The 19,797-nt window shown below is 34.4% G+C and overlaps 1 protein-coding gene across 2 annotated transcripts in view; it reads left to right on the top strand.

Annotated features, from left to right (window-relative positions):
- ANO3 (anoctamin 3) overlaps nt 1-19,797 on the top strand; it is a 233,227-nt gene that overhangs the window by 78,475 nt on the left and 134,955 nt on the right. Inside the window, exon 4 of one of the 2 annotated variants that reach the window (XM_081063533.1) lies at nt 1,263-1,381. In XM_081063533.1, the coding sequence (XP_080919659.1) occupies nt 1,263-1,381 (119 nt within the window). Of the gene's footprint in view, nt 1-1,262; nt 1,382-11,547; nt 11,656-19,797 lie in introns of those variants that run through there. The other variant, XM_081063534.1, reaches the window with a different exon arrangement.

Here is a 19,797-nt window from a genome sequence, read left to right as displayed (position 1 = left end):
ATTTTAGTAAAAATCATACCCACTTCACGGAGTTTTTATTAGCATTGAAGGAAATAATACATGTACATATTCTGGTTCTTAGTATTTACTCAGTAAATGTTAACCATAAATTAGTATTGACTATATTAGCAGGTCTAGGTACAACCCTAAATGTTTAGAGTATCTCAACATAATTGGCAATTAATTACATCCTAAGACATACTGTGACCTGTCCAATCTTAGTCTGTCCCTCTGCTAAGAGCCTGATACTACAAACTGTACATGGTATAACATAATATAGCAGACTTTAAGCTTTACTAATAAAAGAAATCAGTGCATCATTAGAAACAAAGTTGTTTTTTCTTCTGTCACAATAATATGTCAAATGATTGAACTCTTTAAAGTATGGCATATAGTTGTCCATGTCAAAATTTGTGTTCGATAGGTATTCACAGATTGAGGGTGAATAAAAAACTCTCTGCAAAATATTTTGTTTTATTTTAAAAGGTTAAATGCATAGGAATCTCTCTGTTTTTGAATTTGAAGAGATATTGGTATCACATGGAATATGAATTTTGTGAAATGTGTCAACAGTACTTTTATAGCCACCATAGAAATTTTCTTTTTTATATCATTTTACATTGAGTATAGCTTTTCATCACTCATATACATTTTATATATGATTGATATTACAGTGTCTTACCCTTTTTTTTATCATTCCAATCATAATTATCACTTTCAATGACCTCTCTCCTTTTTGCAGTTGTAGTTTCATTTCAATTTCCTACTATTTTTTAAGTCTTTCCTGTAATGTTCATTAGCATTTCTTCTATGGTTTTTCAGACTTCTTAACACCCTTAAGTCAAATTCACATTGATAAAGCTTTCCAACTTTTAAGAAAACATTTTCAAAATTATGCAGTTTTTAATTAAGCGAGTAAATAGGAATCTATTGAATTCTTACAAATATGTCTTCAAGTTCCAAAGACATGATGTGTCCAATTGAATTTGCATACTTCTAATTTTATTTTCAAAAAATGTAAGTACATTAAATAGCAGATATACATTTAAGTCTTATGAAAGCTATAGTAATGTCAGTATTAATTCACTAACAGGTCAGTTTTCATGTTATTAATTTTTCGTATTTACTTATTGGATGGATGAGTCATAAGAAAATTATATTTCACTAAGCCTTGGGAAAAAATGAAAAAAAGAGAGATTAGTACATGTAAAGAGAAAGAAAAGGAAGAAGGATAAAAATAGATTAAATTGTTTCTTTTCTAGCCCTAGGAAAAGATAAGGATTACCTGGATGAATCAGAACATGCTAATTATGACCGGTCTCTGCTCATCAAAGACTTTGTTCCCAAAGATAATTCTGAATCCAAGAGAAGATTGCCTAAGGTAATGCAAATTCAACTACCAGTAAGCAGTTTCAGTACCATAACTTCTAAAACCTATCGTTGTTTTTTTTTTTTTTCAGTAATAATCTATATTGTGCTGGAGAATATAAATAGGCACAGTTTAATCGTACATATTTAACAACTCAAAAGTGAAAAGTAATGCGTAGACATTTACATTATCAGACAGAATTTTTAAAAACAATGTGAAATGTAAGATCATTCAATAATATATTCCTTAGGGAGTCATTCATTTTTTTAATGTTTTCTTCAAAGGCAGCATGGTTTAATGAGTACTTAGATTTTAGTATTAAGTGGACCAAGATTTGACTTCCAGACCCCTACTTACTAATTGTAGTACCTTGAGCAGGTTAATTAAAGTCACTTAACCTTGTTTTCCGTGTCTATAAAATCAGAATTATGTTGTCTGCTTAACAAAATTCTTTGATGATGACATGAGATAACCATATGAAAGTATCTGAAGCATAGTAAAAGCTGAGCATATAACAACTTGGATGTTGAGAATACCTCACTGAAACTAGAGTTTGTTCACAGATGAGCAACTGGCTAGAATTCAGTTGGAAAAAAAAAACACCAAAAACCTGGCTTGAACAATCGCACCATCCCTCAAAATCAGACTCTTCAAAGCTTCTGATTGTGGCCTTCCAACACCCATTTGACGTGTTCCCAAACTACTCCTGACTCAGTCCAAGCTTACCTTTTTGTTCTTCTTGTTTTTTTATTGATTAAATTAGAACTGCTTTTGTAAAAGAAATTTTCAGTTTAATACAAGGAAATGCAGCTTTCCTTGTCACTGCTTGACTAATATTTACATTTATGAATATATCTTTCTCTGTGATGTTTGATTTGGTTTATTTTGGATTAATTTTGCAAATCCCTTCATTAGTGACCACCAAAGCATTAGTGAAGAAATATGGCATGATTTAAATATTACTATCATAAAAGAGACCAAACTTTAATAAATAGATGCAGAGAGAAATGCTTGTGCCAAATTTCTTCATTTCTCTTTGGTGTTACTTAAAGGGGTCACTATTATTTTGCCAGTAATTCTTAGATTATCTGCACATTTCAGGAGTTGCCCTCTCTGTGTTTGCTTCATCTCTCTTTCTGTGTCTGAGTAACATAATAGATGTTTAGAGAGTCTTTACTATCTGTGAAGCGTTGTTTCAAGTGACTGAGAGGGTGTTATAACAAACATTGAGGAATAATAGATGTTGTTCCTTAAGATGCCTATATCACAAGTAGGATGACACGTATGCTTCAAATAATTAGAAAATGAACTAAGATTAAGTAAAATTTGTATATCTGCTTCTCTAGAATTTACCACATGCCACCAATGATACCTTCCATTTCATTATTGCTCAATAGTAGCCATTTCCCAAATCTCACTTTGACTAAACTTGAACTTTAGAATATTAAGTTAAGAAAAAATAGTTAAACCTGCATGCATGTTTGGTTTTGACATTAAAATAAGAAATGATGTGTGATGATGGCAGCAGGACACAGTTGTTCAATCCACAAAACTCTAGTCTAATGTCTTACTGAATCTACCTGATAACATAATCTTCTACTATTACATTTCTACACAAATTGTATAAATGTCATGCATCACCTGGATGATTTTGGACTTGCTCTTCTAGCTTCTATCAAAATATATCCACTTTTATCCTTTTCATAAGTTGGAGCACAACACAAATTCCATTTGAGCAAATTGTTCCACTACAACAACAACAACAATAACAATAACAACAAAATATATTTAAAAATCATTAGCTGGTTACTTGCTTGCAAAGTTTATCTTCAAATGAAGGGAAAAATTCTCTGCTTAGAATATATCCTTTGTGTACATTTGCCACAGGGAACCTGAAAAAGCAATGACCTATATATCTACTGTTTGGATTACTATCTGGATACCCTTCAATATATGAATGTATTGATCTCCTCTTATTCTACTCCACCATTAAGTGATATGAGCATATATGTGTATATACAGAGGGTACCAAAAAAAAAGTATACACTTTTTAAGAAAGGACAAAAACTCTATTAAAATTACACAAACAGTAGTAACCACTTTAAGCACCTTTTGTAATTGCAGAAGTCAGATATGACTTGCATTCATCTTTTGTTATCAGTATATATTGAGTATTACAATTTTAATACATTTTTCCTTTCTTAAAATGTATATACATTTTTTGGTACCCTCTGTATGTGTGAATATATTATGACTATCTATCTATCTATCTATCTATCTATCTATCTATTTATCTATCTATCTACTTTTTTAAATTGTATCTTCTGAAATTGACAATATTCATTCATTTATGCCCTACAAAATAGCAAATTTCATATGGTTTAAATTAATATGTATTAATATATATGTGTATATAATTGTGTGGCTGAACATCTGTGCCACACACATTATTTACTTAGGAAGATTTTACTGGTTGCAACTTGCCCCACACATACTAGGCAATGAATCTGATATTTTATTTCTTCACAAAAATTACTCAATGATAAAGAAGCCATTTTAGAGATGACAAAGCAAATTTATAAGGAGGCAAAAGAAAGGGAGCACAAACTTTAGGGGAAAGTGAATCCTAATATAAACTGCATTGTGAGAATGACAGTTACTGAATTACAGAAAACAAATAGAGCTTCCTCACAAAATTTGTCATCAGCTATAAACTAGGTTCATAGGAAATAACACCTCCAAGGTGGAGTCTTACAGTGAATTTAAGAGGCAACTGTTAAGTTTGTCAACTGTAAAACAAACAAACAAATCTAGAAATAATTCTGACTAGTTCATTGGGCACTGTGTAAATAGACTTTATATCTGTTTGATAATTTGGTTTGTCAACCATTGTGCACACATTTCCTGAATGATCTTGAGTCAACATGGTAATTTTTTATTCTGATCGTGCATCTACTAGTTATGATAATTTAGTGTGCTAAATATATTTGTAAGGCACTATAGTTTGTTCTGGAATTAATCTTGAGAACAGTAAATTGTATGTAGAATATTTCGCTTCAGATCATTAAATTTTAGCATGTGTTATTTATACTAAATTTCTTTAATATATTAGAAATTAAAAACAACTGCAATATTGAGATCTAGGGTGATGAAGTGATATTGATAGAATAATATGGTATATATTATACTTATTTGGAAGATAGTATGTGCAAAGCTTTGCACTGTAGGACAGAGAAAGACAGCACACAGAAACAGGTTTTGCTGTCATACTGGGATGCAGTTCAGAATGCATGCTTATAAACAGAGAAAACTAAGAGCTCTGGAAATTAGAGATGACACTAAATGTGGGAGAAGTCTAGATTTATCTGGCCTCACACTTTATGACAGAAGCCATATTTAGATATCTCAGAGACATTGTCATAATAGAAAATTGGCCCCAGTTCTCTCTTTCCTATATTCACTCTATTTTCAATGAGACTGCGGCTCCTCTCATCAAGAGGTGGAATCTGTTGCACTGACCTAGGGACTTGCTCTGGCCAACAGACTGTTGTAGAGGTGACAGTGTTTCAGTACTGAACTTTATACCCAGAAGATCTTGCACTCCCATTCTTTGTCTTGAGACTCTGCCCCCCACCATGTGGAAAGTCCCCGCTAGTCTGCAGGAGGATGAGACCATGTGGACCAGAACCTAGTGAGCCCAGTTGCCCAGCTCAGGCAGAGATAGGAGAAAATCCAGTGGCAAACAAAGATCAGGAAACTCAGATTCATGAAAAAGTCCTGTTGAGACCAGAACTATCCAGCTTGGCTTAGCCTACCCATAGAATTGTAAGCTAAATAAAATTAAAAAGTTTGGATATAGTTTATTTTTCAGTGATAGCTAAGGGAGACAGCCATAAATGTTAAAAGATAGTATGTTGGCTGGTACTAATAATTGTGGATATCGGGTGAATTCTTTTTCAGTTACTGGGAATATCTGCAAAATTGTGCCTGAGTTTTTCACAACATGCTCATATTATCCACTTAACTCTACAAAACCCAAGTATATTTTGAACATTATAACCTAAATTGGTTGGTATCTAGGCAACCTATCTAAAGCTTAGTGAAATTATCTTTAAAAAAATAATAACTATTTACAAAAGTGCTTTGTGATAACATTAAATTAGGGCAAAATTTTATTACTTTCCATTGAACTGTATGTGTATAATTAGCAGCAGTCACAAACACCCAATAAAAACGGTAAAGAAATATTTTTTTTAAAGGCAAGTGTATTTCCTTTCAACATTTCGGCAAAATGGTTCCATCATACCTGTGTTATCCACAGGGGAAATTTCAGGAAGCAAAGTTATAATGAAAGAACAGGAACAATTCTATAAATTCATACACTTGGAGTACTTGAGCTCACTGCAAGTAAAGTTCTGGAGTGGAGAGGGGTTGTTTGTTAAGATAGTTTGGGTAAATATTGCATCTCTCTGTATCATTAAATGGAGAGCTCTGTGAATTATGCTTGAAGATAAGGTCCTAGAGCCAACTGGATGATCCTCAGAAGCAGATGATTCTCTCTGTCAAGGAGTGATGCCTTACATACCAACCAAGGCCTCTAGATGTGGACAGTGTAAAGGGAATGCCTACGATTAATCTAGATTAGAAGAAATAAACCTGCGAAGCAGAGACCATGGTTCCTGTAGTAGCCATTAATTAAGAGATTACTGCTTCCATTATCTCTTGGGATGCCAAAAATAACCACAGCTGTTGCCAATAATGAGTCTAGGACTATGAATCTATATTTCAAATTACAGTGACATCTCTTACACAATGTTGGCTTGCAAATTAGACAGGATAGAGGTCATGGAACAGGAAAATCTTGACATGAATATTTTAGCAATTCATTAAATTTAAATCACAAGGCCATTCAATTTGACTGTGTCAACTGGCATTGGCAGATGGTGTTCGTCTTTAACGCAGTTGGTGTCTCTACTGTTAAGACACGTGATACTGATTGTAGGCAGGAGGAGGAGGTGAGAGGAAGATGGCCTCTTCAGTTTTATAACGTACCTTTTGTGTGGGCATTGGCAATTATTTCCAATGTCTCCATTGCTCTTTGCCTCTAAATCATAGGTAGAGTTTACTATACTGAACTTTCATATTTTTTTCCCAGCAATTGGGATATAATGATGACTTAAACTGCAAGATAAATGACTAAACTTAGCCCTATATGACTACGTTAATTGACAAGATTTTACATGAAATTAAATGCTAATTATTTGCATTTATTGGAACAGTTTCTTTAAAAAAAGTTAGTATTTCTTTAACTTTAGAACCTGAAGTAATACTTTTTTTTTTTTTACATTTAGTAATATCATTGTGGAAAATGATACCCTAACATTTAATTTTCATATAAAATATGGCACATACAGAAAAATTATCTTGGTTTATGAACATTTTTTGACCATTGTCTTAAATTTTTCTTGCCTAGTATTAAGAAGACTCTTTCCCAGAAGCCCAAAGGATGCTGGTCTTCTCTACAGTCTTTCGTGCTGTAGAGGGCGTTATTCTCCTTGCAAACATAGGCAGCATCCCCCTTCCATTGTGTCAGTTAATTGCTTATTTTGACCCTCAGAAACCCATCCTAGAAAGTGGTGAGGACATGTTCTACAGGAGCTGATTGCTACTGTATATTTTCCAAAGATTTGGTATACAATTTTCCAGAATCCTTGCACCATATCTGTGGATTGCTATAACCAAAAACCGTGTGTGCTATGATAGAGCTAGTATTACAAATCAGTAAAGAAATATCGGTGCTTCAAAAAGTGTGCAAATGTTCTCACAATAACTGGCCGATCATTCAGAAGGGATTAAAATATTTTTAGATACCTACCTCACATCTTACACCAAAATGAATTTAAGAGCTAAATCGTCAATAAATTCAAAATTAATGTGTAAAAATAAAATATGCATTTTTTTTTTAAATCACAGAAGTAAATAAATGGCCTTTCTAAATAGCTTTTGCAAACCAACAAAGAAATTAGTCACGGAAAGCTTGATAGATTTGACTGTTTAAATTCTAATCAGTATCAAAATTACGGTAAATTTTAAAAGTACGAGATACACTTAAAATGGTGTGATGAGTTGACATATTGGAAATATGCATGCAAAAGGATGGTTAATGTTCTTAATCTGCAAAGATGTCATAATAATATAATAAATACAGGAACAAAAAATAATTGAAAAATAATATAATATTAACACGTAAAATGATTAGCAGTACTAATAACTGCAGGAATGTAAGCAATGTTTTTGAAACCAAATTAGAAAACATTTTAAAACAAAATAAAACCCAGAAATGACCCTATAAACTGTCAGTGTTATTTATTGCTCATAGATGCATATATTGATCCAAATTTTCTAGTAAACAATTTGAAAATAAGGATTAAAAGCCTTCAGATAATCTCACCCTTTGATTCACTCTAGGAATTTATCCGGACCATGTAATTAGATGTTAGCCCAAATAGTTATGTTCAGAGATGCTCCTCACACTATAATTTGTGAGGGGATGTTGTAGGGGGACAAAGCTTTTAAATGTTCAAGGGTAAAAGATAAAATTAAAAATAGCAGTGCCTTCAAACAATGAGATTGAAAACAACCCCCCCATATGATTATATATAAAAATAGTTACTAAAACAGTATGTGCAGTTTAATACCAATTGTATAAAAATAGCTAGCTCTTTTCCATTGAAAAAATGCTTAGAATTATGTACAACAAATTATAGCATGTATCACTGGACGGTAAAATTCAAATAACAAAGTTTATTTCATGTATTCTTAAACTTAAGGCATAGGTATTATGATGTTATCATTCCCATTTTAAAATTTTACACAGCTCATAAATGATTAAGCCAAGATTTGAAATAAGATGATTCTGTTTCCCAAACATGCTGTTCTGCTTTGCTCCACGGGCAAAACAAGAGCAATTCAGAACGTTCCTTTATGATGGTCTGGTAACCATCGTAAGTAGCATTTCAGTTGGTCCCCTAATGTGTATTGATCACTTACACAACAGAAGCTGTGGTAAGCACTTTGTATGCATTATCTCATTTAAATCTCCTAATAGCTCAATGAGAGTTAGTAGTAGTCTCACTTTACTAATGAAGAAAATAACGTTAAAGAGGTACGTTTCTGGCCTGTCCCTCAGCTAGGCAGGAGTAGAGCTGGATTGTACCATGGGTCTTTGATTCCAGAACCCTATGCTTCTCTGACTGCAGTTCAATAGTTAACTAAGAAATACACTCACATATATTAATCAGACCTTTTTAAAGCCCTAAAGCATTGCTTTGAATTAGGCAGCTCTACATTTTAATAATCGTCAGGTTAACTCACAACGTCCCAGGAGTGGATTGACCTGTTTGTAATTTACTCTTGTATCAACAAACAAATAAAAGTAGAGTTTGTTATAAACTTAATACTAAACCTCAGCAAAAATAGTGAAAAGGGAGAAGTTGCATATTTTTTGGCATTACATAATACTCAATGGACTACGTAAATATTTGGAATTCATTTCAAATATTTTCCATTCCCTGACAGAACTCCCCTTTTCTGATTGACAAGGGGAGTTTAATCATTTTCTGATTGAACTCCCCTTGTCAATCAGAAAAAAACAAAACAAATGAAAAACAGTCCACGTTGTGCCTTGCACAAAAGCCCCTACAGCTGCCAACAGCTGTTACTAGTGCAGAATGCTATGATATCAAGGCATGGAGTTGTTCTAATTATTAGAATACATTTAGGTGAGGGATAGATTCTGCTGGGGCAGTTGTCTATAGTTCCTTCAAAAACTATAGAGGAAAAATGGGCCTGTCTACTGAAGAAGTCTTATTTTATAACAAATACAGGGAAACAAACGAGATGCCGGACACATTTTCTCTCTCCTGGCATTAACGTCTTGATAATTAGACACATAGTAGCAGTCTCCCCCAATCCCCAACTTTACCGATTTCCCCAGAAGTTCTTAAGAACTCATAGTGGGAGATCCTTCTCCTCACCCTCCCTTGAGTATGTTAGCTCTAAAACGAGAGCTGCAGTAACTTGTCTGCAGAAATTTTACATATGTCTATGGGATGTGAATGTCAATTCAATATGTCAGTGGGTGAGCATACCAGTGAAACGGTACAGATAATGTTGTTCTACTTGATATTTATACATTTGATCAATGATAGGCTCATATTAAACTAATTTTCTAACTGCTTAGATATGAAGGCAGCCAGAGAAGTCAGATCAAAACTACAGTTGTGTTAATACATTAAAAGTCAAAGCTACCTCATTAATCTCCCACCTCCAGGTTATGGAGGTAACCAGGTAACCAGGTAACCAGGCCCCCCAAGTAATGTATGTGTATCAGAAGGCTCACAAGATTGAGAACTGAAACATTAACAGTAATGATAATATTACATTGTTACAACAGCTAACATCTGTTAAGGACCTTTCAGGGATTTTGTTGATGACCTGTGTGTATTCTTTGAGCCTCACAAGGACTCAGAAAAAGTAGAGTCTATTTTCACTCACATTTCATAGGTGAGGAAATGGAGACTCAGAATGGCAAAGTGACTTCCCTGTGATCATACAGCTGGGTATGCAGTAGGCAGGAATGATATGAGACCACCACACTGTTAAGCATGTGCTGTGCTGTGCACAATGGAGGTGTATGCACAGGAGCTATGGAAGCCTAGGAACACGTGCCTCAGGTAGTTAGAGAGCAGGTTTGCATTACTGGAGAGCAACCGTGTCCATTAGGGTCCATGCTTATTGTGCTTTCTTTGCTGTTTTATGCTTACGAGAAAAATAATAGAATGTCACTCCTCTGCTCAGATCCTGATAAGTTCTCAAATACTCATTCTGTCTTTGCTGCACATAGCCCTTCACCCCCTATGTGCTTTCCTCCACTCACATTGGCACGCAAACTTCTAATCTCACCAAACGAGTTCATTAGAATAGTCATGTTTTGAGCAACTATCACTATTCACAAAGGAAAAAAAAAGTCAAAAATAAAACACTGCTGTGTTTATTAAATAATTTCTGACCTTGCGGAATTTTTAAAGATTGTTTGGTTGCTGTTGACTTCTCTGCAAGATAAAAATCAAGATTCCAGATAATGATCCCAGTCATGGACACCTAAATGATTTTATTAATCCCTTGATGCTGTGTGCAATTTCTACACAGGGATGACAGTAACCTACCTTTTGTTGTTTAAAGGTTTCAGACTATTGTGTGAAGTTAAAATTTCCTATTTTGTGAGCTTATTAGAAAACCAGTTTTTAAGTATACTGATTAACTCAAAGCCAGTCATATCCATTAAGTGTTTACTGCTTAGTTCAGTGTCTTGTCAGTCCCAATTACAAGCTGTCCTATGGAGGCTTTCTTGACAGAAATAAATAAAATCTTCTTGCATCTTATTATGTGAATGTTAACCACGGGTTGGCAGGGCAAAAAGACTCAATTATACTTCTTTACTTATTTATTTTTACATAACAGTTACTCTATTGCTTTCAGATTACAATCGCTTCATTATATACAACCCAGAGCCAATACAATACAATGTCAAGTTTAACAGATGCAGGACTTTTCAGAAACCACAAAGGTTTCCATTATACCTCTCTCTAATGAACGAGAAAATGAGGCAATTTCCATGAAAAAAAAAAAGAAAAACACATAGGAAATCCCAGTGAACTTCACTCAGCTATCAAAAAATCATTACCTGGCTCACCAATAAAAAAGTTGTGTTTGCCAGAGCACTATTATTCAGATTGAAATATACCTCCCACCTTCTATGTTAATCTGCCCAATTTATTCAAATAGCATAAAGTATAATACATTCTTAAAAATTGACAGTAAAATCATCAAAATGTCACTGACATTATATGACTAAATGTCACTTAGGTGAATCATACATAGATATTTAACCAATGACACAGGAAGGCAGCCCCTACCGCACCCCATAACCACCTCCCTTAAAATAAAGTAATAAAAAAATGCAGCTATTCTCATAAAAAGATGAGATGTCTTTTTTTTTAAATCATTATTCATACTCAGGCATTTAAAGAGTTGTCTAAAAACCCTCCAGTCAAATGCTTTGTGCAGCATTCAATATGTAACGCTCTAGCTAATGGAAAAAGCAGGCGTGGAAGGGAGAACTTTCTGTTGTCACGCTGAAGAGTGCTTTAAAGAGGATTGTCATTTGAGACTGTTGTCAGCAATGAAGGATTCCAAATGCAGCTGAACTGAGAATTCTGACTGTGGTATGTTTAAAAGTATATTAATCTAAGAAGTCTATATTACCTGTCTGTTTTCTTAAAGATATTTAGAGAAGCCAATTAAGAGTAATTGATATTGATTTCAGAATTGGGGATGAGTATATCTGTTATTTCAAAATATTAGACATTTATTTTTAGAAATAAGAAATATGTGATCTACATAGTTATATTTCAAACATCAGTGTTTTTCTTGCATGGGAAACAAATTCTGACTCTCTAAAGTCTTGGCTGTTTTTAAATGCATTTGAATATTAGTTTCATTGAAACAATTATTCACAAAGTCTGTTCTGAATTAGTTCTGGGTTCAAAAATATACAAAATAGAATTATTGGAAAAGAACTTATTTTAAAATATGAAGAAATTATTTTATACATGATATTTTAGTAAATATTTTCATTCAAAGTAGAAAATCTGAGGAAAAATATGAACTTGAAGCATTCTCATAGCATTAAATGTTAAACAAGTCACGCAACTATGAAATTCGCTATGATTTAAGTTAGGGAACAAAAGATTTCCAAACTGCTGTCTTTAGTGTCTCATGGTTTTAAATGTGGTAAGAAAATTAATTTTGTACTATTCTGAAAGCTTTATTTTGATTTCTTTGTTTAAAAATGTCAACTGCTTCTTTTTGGAGATGAGAGGTTCAATTTCTAAATCTTCATTCAACGTTAGGTCACTTGGAATGGATAATCACTTGTATGGAAATAAGTTATTTCTTTAAGAAGAATAAGCACTTAAAATATTCCTTATATAGTATTTAAAATGTAAAAATCAGTGAGCAGGAAAGGTATACTTAAATTTACTTTCTGTAAATTACTTTTACTAAGAAGATATATATGTAAAGCTCACATATTTTTAAAAAATGTTTATGTCATTGAGAACCCAATAGAAAACCACAGTCTATGCTCCATCATAGACTATTCTCCTTAGAAAGGCTTGGCTTTGGTTTTCATTAGGTAAATCAGAAAACCTTTATTTTCAGTAAATTAAACATGGATAGAGACAGAATAATATAAGTTTAAAAACAGCACTTTGTACAATGCTTGTTACATTATAGAAATTCAATCAATACTTTTGTTCTCTTTCCTTTAGTTCCCTTTTAACTTTTTAGAAGAGTATTTACATTTGCTTCATAATTTTTATTCTTGCCATAAATATGTTTTATTAGATGGTATTTGGAGTTACATTTGATCCAGTTATATATATCAGGTGTTTTGGATCCAGGTTGAAGTCTCATCTTCAATGATTCATTTTCTATCTTCTTTGTAACCCCATTGATACTGTGTTGCCCAACGAACCAGCTCTGTTTCATAGGATACTCCAAATGTGTAAAGCGAATCAATCCCCTTAAATAAAATAAGTAAAGTCACTATGTGAAAAATTCACCTGAAAGGCAAAGTGTCTGATAAATCACCTTGATCAACTTGTTGTTTGAACAATCTTAAGAGAAGTGGGAAATGCAATTTTGCTGGAATTCTAACTGATTTTAACTGAATTAATACCCATCGGTATGAAAGTAGCTTTCCATTTGAAGACTCTTTTCAGGGAAGAATATGTGCTGTAGGATTACACTTAATGTTCATAAAAAACATGTACATTTTGCGACCTTAAAAACAAATTTATAAGCAGAATTATCGCTAATTGTTAGATTAAAATGTTTAAAAAATTATTTGGGGGCAGTTTTTCTCAGTAAAATGATAGATTACTTTCAGTGATATTTAAGTTTCAAATCTCACATTCTAAGAATTGTGACACCTTTTAAACAAAACATGTATGTTTCTGTTTCTAAGCAGGTGCTTTATAACAGTGGTTGTCCAACTGGGAATATCAGAATCACATATAGGGCTTATGGAAAAAACAGGTGCCTGGGCTCTATCCCCAGAGCTTCTGATAACAGTAATTCCAGTTGAGTCCTGAGAATTTGCATTTCTAACAAGTTTTCAGAAGAAGTTGATGGTTGATACTGCTGGTGCTGGTACCACATTTGAGAACCACTGCCTTAAAAGTCCCCTAATAGCTACAGTCTACTCTGCATTTTGTACCCACCATGTACCAACTAAGCTAAGTCTAGATATGTATTAATGAATGAAACAGGCAAAATGCCTCCCCTTGCAAAGTTTGCAGTCCAGTGGACGAGTCATAAAATAAATAAGTAAACCAACACATAGATATCTATTTACCAGTCGTCGTTAAGTGGGTCATTAACTAGTGGAAGAGGAGCTCTTCGGGGTGATTAGGGAAGCAACCTCTCAGAAGGTATTAAAGGCAAGAACTGAAAGCTGAGAAGTCAGCCAAGGGAAGAGCAGGGAAAAGAGGTATTCTAGGCAGAGTTGTCCTCTGGGAGGGATCTGTGGTGGGAAAACGCATGGTGTTTTGAGAAACTGATATGTGGCCTATGTGGCAGGCACACAGAGACTGACCCTTAGGGATGACTGAAAAAAAGAGGAGAGAGAGAGGTAAGCAAGCACGATATTGTAGGGGGCCTGTGATGGTGAGTTTTTCTTGTATTCTAAGCTTAAAGGGTTTTGAACAGATTTTTGTTTCATAAACCCACTGTGTACATGAGGGTGGGGGAACAATGGCAGAAGTGGGGATGGCTTTACAGTAGTCTGGCTGAAAGATGATGATGGTTTAGCCAGGAATGGTCGCAGTTGAGGTACATATATCAGTTTCCAACATCAAAATGTGGAAGGCCAGTTAGACATGTAACCACAGAAGTAGCAATTATTAGAAAATCACAGTGGGGTTGATTTTGACATGGGAACATGCCTAGGGAGTGAAAAAATAAAACAGATTAGAAAGCAATATTATAATTGTGTCTATCTGCGTGTGTGAAGGGTGTGTGTATGCACACACGTGAGAGAGAGGAAACAATTATAATAGTGGGATTATAAATGATTTTTATTCCCTTTTATAAGGAATGAAAAAATCTACATTTTTATAAAATTCCTAAATTCAAATATTTCATTGAAAAGAAAAAAACTGTAACTTTGAAAAAACAATCACAAGTTGAATGAGTCATTCGCTTATGTGTGAAAGTGTGTGTGTGTGTGTGTGTGTGTGTGCACGCACGCGTGTGCATGCACTCACATAGACATTCCAGGCACTGTACAAAGTACAGTAGAGAGAAAATTAATAAAGTATAGTTCCTATCCTCAAAAAGTCTGTAGTTTATTGGGGAAGATAAGAAATAGGGATATGAGAGCAATGGGTCTCAAATGTTACAGTGCCTGAGAATTATCCTTTATGTTATTTCACAGTCCTTCCAGTTACCAATCACTCCTATCAGCCAACACCCTACTAGGTCGTGAATACACTCCCCCTTTTTCATGCCCAGGCCTTTGCATGTTGAGTTCCCTCTATTTAGGAATGCTGACCCTTCCCCTCCTTCGATTTCATTTTTCAGGAATTGAATCACGTATCACTTTTTTAAAGACTACTTTTAGAGCAGTGTTCCATATACTTCCTGCCCCCGCACATGCCTGGCCTCAACCATTATCGACATTACTCACCAGAATGATACACCTTTTTATTTTTTTTTTAACCAAAAATGAACCTACGTTGACACATCACTCAAAGTCATAGTTTACCTTAGGGTTCGCTTTTGGTGTTTTACAGCCTATGGGTTTGAACAAATGCATACTGACATATATCCATCATTGTTATATCATACGGAGGATTTTCACTGCTGTAAAAATCCCCTGTGCTCTGCCTACTCACCTCTCTACCCCCGCACCCCCACCAGCAAACACTGATCTTTCCATTAGTGTTTTTATTGTCTTCATAGTTTTGCCTTTTTCTGATTGTCATATAGTTGGAGTTATACAATATGTAGCCTTCTCAGATTGGCTTCTTTCACTTGGTAATATGCATTTAAGGTTCCTCCACGTCTTTTCATGGCTTTATAGCTGATTTCCTTTTAATGCTGAATGATAGTCCACTACCTGGATGTACCACAGTTTATACATTCACATACGGAAGGACATCTTGAGTGCTTCAAAGTTTGGCAGTTATGAATAAAGCTGCTATAAATATCCATGTGCAGGTTTTTTCTGTGGACATAGCTTTTTGATTCCTTTGGGTAAACACCAAGGATCAGGATCGCTGGATCATATGGTGAGAATATGTTTAGTTTTTAAGAAACCCCCAAACTCTCTTGCAAAGTGGCTGTACCATTTTGTGTTCCTGGCAGCAATGTGTGAGAGTTTCTGTTGCTCCTCATCCTCACCAGTGTTTGGTGGTGTTAGTAATGTTCCAGATTTCGGCCATTCTAACTGTTTTGTAGTGGTATCCCATTGTTGTTTTCATGTGTATTTCTCTGATGACATATGATGTGGGGCATCTTTTCCTATGCTCATTTGCCATATTTCTCTTCTTTGGTGAAGTGTTTGGTAAGGCCTTCAGCTCAGTTTTCAATCAGGTTGTTGGTATTCTTATTGCTGAGTTTTAATACTTATATATATATATATATTTAGTACATATATATGTACATATATATGTACATGTATATAAATGCATATATATGTGTGTATATATACGTATATATGTATATATGTGTATATATATGTACATATGTATATATGTGTATATATATATGTGTATATATATATATATATATATATATATATATATATGTATGTTAGGTAACAGTCCTTTAGCAGATGTGTCTTTTGCAAATATTTTCTCCCAGTCTGTGTTTAATTCTTTTGATATTGTCTTTCACAGAGCAGGATTTTAATGAAGTCCAGCTTATGAATTATTTCTTTCATGGATTATGTATTTGATAATGTATCTTAAAAGGTATCGCTATACACAAGGTCATCTAGGTTTAATCCTATGTTATATTGGAGTATCATAGTTTTACATTTTTCATTTAGGTCTGTGATCCATTTTATTTTAATTTTTGTGAAATGTGAAGTCTGTGTCTGGATTTACTTTTTTGCATTTGGATGTCCAATTCTATCAGCATTTGTTGAAGAGAACATATCACTTCTGAATGAAGACTTTTTTCTCTCTGTATAGAGTTAGTAGATCTTTTCTCTCAAAGCATTTGCTCCTACCCCTCCTATAGCACAAATCACACCAAACTGTAATTACTTGTCCTCCTATCTTTCTACCTTACTAAATTACTCTCTCTTAAAGGATGAGTACCATGGATTATTTTTCTTTGTAATTGCATTACTGCCTTGCACAGGGTCTGACTCATAATAGGAGCTCACAATAAACTTGTAATATGAGTGAATATGAAAGAGAATATTAGGAAAACATTGCATCTGTAGGTGGAATAAAGTTACTAGTCTGGCCTTCAAGAGTTAAGGTAAAGTTTATGAAGGAAGAGGAAATTAATCTTGTGTTTTAAAAAGGAATACATATTTTTGAGTAATTTTGCTCTAGGAATTGGCATTAATGAAATAGTCATAGAGGTTAACAGAGATGTATGAACAAGGGTCTTTATTGCATCGTCATGAATCATAGCAAAGAATAATTTAGCAAAACAAGCCTTAATATCCTTCAGTAAAAGGTAAATAAAGAATGATATAACCATACAAAGAAGTGTTCAACTCTTTCAAAGTGCAATAGGCGTAGCCAGCCTGCACCACTAATCCTGTTGTGGACCAACGTCACAACAATAAATAAAACATAGGAATATAAAATTGTAGTATTCCCCACCTCCGGGTCTGGGATACACTGACCCAGCAGACCAACTCCACAGGAGCTGCTGAGACAACCAAGCCTCAGACACTCCTCCCTGAAAAGAAAAAGTTTCAGGAATCCCAGTATTATGTATCCTTGATCTCATGTGTATTCCTTGCACTTAAACAAGATGAAAGTAACTCATCACTCTCACTTGGAACAGCCTTTGCTTTCCGGCTAACTCAGATGAAATTGAATAACCCTTTAGGTATTGATGTAGAGATGTATAATGGACTTTTCCTATTGTTTTATCCAAACATCACTCCCTTTGCTGTTCATATGGGAGTGACCCTCTTTCCCTACCCTAATATAGCCTATAGAATTCTCTATCTGCTTAGCTATAACAACAAGTACAGTGATGGATAAGGTCCCCAAGCTGAATTCGCTCTGGGATGTTCTCCCAGAACTATAGGGTAAGATGCTTCTTCCCCAAATACAGGAAATAAACATGTCTTTAGCAGGAAGTAATGAGACAAACAGAAAAACAAACAAAAGAGCAAACAAAAACAGAATTAAGATATGGAGAGAGTAAATATAATTGTAGATTGTGAGAATCCTGACAACTGCATTTGAATAATATGCTTGAAGCTAACTAGCTCTACTCCTGGGCTTTTTAGAGGCAGAGAGCTGAATAATTTTTACTGTATGAACAGAAAAAGGTTTTGGGAGTTGGGGGAAGTCATGATTGTCTGGCTTGCATTGGATTTCTGTCATTTGGAACTGAAAGAGTCCTGATTGATACAGATACCCGTGATATACAGTTGAATCAGAACAGATTTTATAACAGTATATATAAAGTTCTGTGTGTGTGTGTCTGCATTATGTATTGAATATTATATATCAAATGTAATATGTATGCACACACACATATGTTCATCTATATTGTTGGGAGAGAGAGGAGAGAATGAGAGAAAATTCTGAACTTGTAATAGCAATTATCTTTGAGCTGTTATCTTTAGAAATACTTTCACTTTCTCTTTATTTTGTATTGATCACGCGTTATTTGAAAAACAAAAGCAGAATTGGGAACAATAAATAGGGAGTTGAAAATGCTATTGTTAAGAGCAGAGGAAGGATTGGAATAGGAGGAGCAGCATAAGCAGAAGTTTAGCATCTGGATTAGATCATGTACTTGTATGTGCAGCAACCAAGGCACTGAGAAGTAAGTTGAACATAGATATGTTATACGTGTAGCTAGGAAAACTCGCTACTGAGAAATTATCTTCAGATGTTTTCGTATCTCTATATAAGGAGAGTTCATATATGCATATGGAGTTCTATTTATGTTTAATCCATTGTATTGCCTAAGAATATAGTTAACATCTTTTTAAAAGACACGTATTCATCAATAAAGCAAATATTCTTTAGGAGATTTATTCATTAAAAAATCACAAGAGGGCTTAAGTGGTTAGAAAAGAATATTTTTAGGATTCCTAAATAGAGGCCTTTGGACTTACATTGTAACTATGTTCATGTTTTTTCTTGGTGATGTCACTGCATTGGAAAGCAATATTTTCAAAAAACTGTAAATGCTTGCCAGAGTGCTCAAAATGTTTATGTGTTTATAGATGTAATTTTTCATCTCAGTCTTTCTTAGGTAAGCCATTCTTCTTTTGGTAACAAGAAACTATGCAGCGTACTGCCTTCAAGGGATTTCTCATTCTGACATGAGATGTTAAAGTTTTAGCAGAGGCTACTGACATTTTTGACACTTAAGTAAAATGTTTTTCTTTAATGAGCATTTAAGCAGCCATCCCCCCAAAAAAGGGATCCTGGAATATGGGCAAGATTAGAGAAGCTACTACTCTAGATGAAATTGGACCTTGGAATCTGTCATCTTTGTTTGATAGGGTCCTAAAGTGGTACTGGGTCAAAACCGGCAGACAGCAGGGATGGCTTTTAGTGGGTAAAAAATAGCATTATCTAAATATATCTAAATATATGTTGAACTGTTTATTCAGGATTATCTCGAATGCTGTTTGCTCCTAGTCCATCATCACTTGATGCAGTTGCCACACTACAACCTTACTTGTAAGGATTCTTTGGTTACTTGCAATTGTTTGGCTTCCAGTCTCTAAAAAATCAGTTATCCCCAAAACCACTGCATTCTTAATTCCCTTTATCCCTACACCATGGTGGTTCCTAGTAGTGGGAGGTTAAAAAGCTTCAAAACTCGAGCTCCCCAAAATTCCGCATGGAAAGCAGCTTATTTATCCTGTGTAAACCCATCTGCTGCTCGCAGCTCCAGTCAGACGCCCTGCCTTGGAATGGACCGAGTTCTCAGAGACTGTTACGAAATTCATGTTTTTTTTCCTGCTTTCTCCCTTATATGTAATTGATTCCTGTGCATCACCTCCTTATCGTAAAGGAATTACGGAAACGGTGAAAGAGAGACACTAGCCAATTGAGGATTTGGGAGAGTCTGAATAGTTA

This window comes from Rhinolophus hipposideros (genome assembly GCF_964194185.1).
Source record: "Rhinolophus hipposideros genome assembly, chromosome: 10".
Classification (NCBI taxonomy): domain Eukaryota; kingdom Metazoa; phylum Chordata; class Mammalia; order Chiroptera; family Rhinolophidae; genus Rhinolophus; species Rhinolophus hipposideros.
Note: the sequence above shows the minus strand (reverse complement) of the source record. Positions and strands in the feature narration are given on the sequence as shown.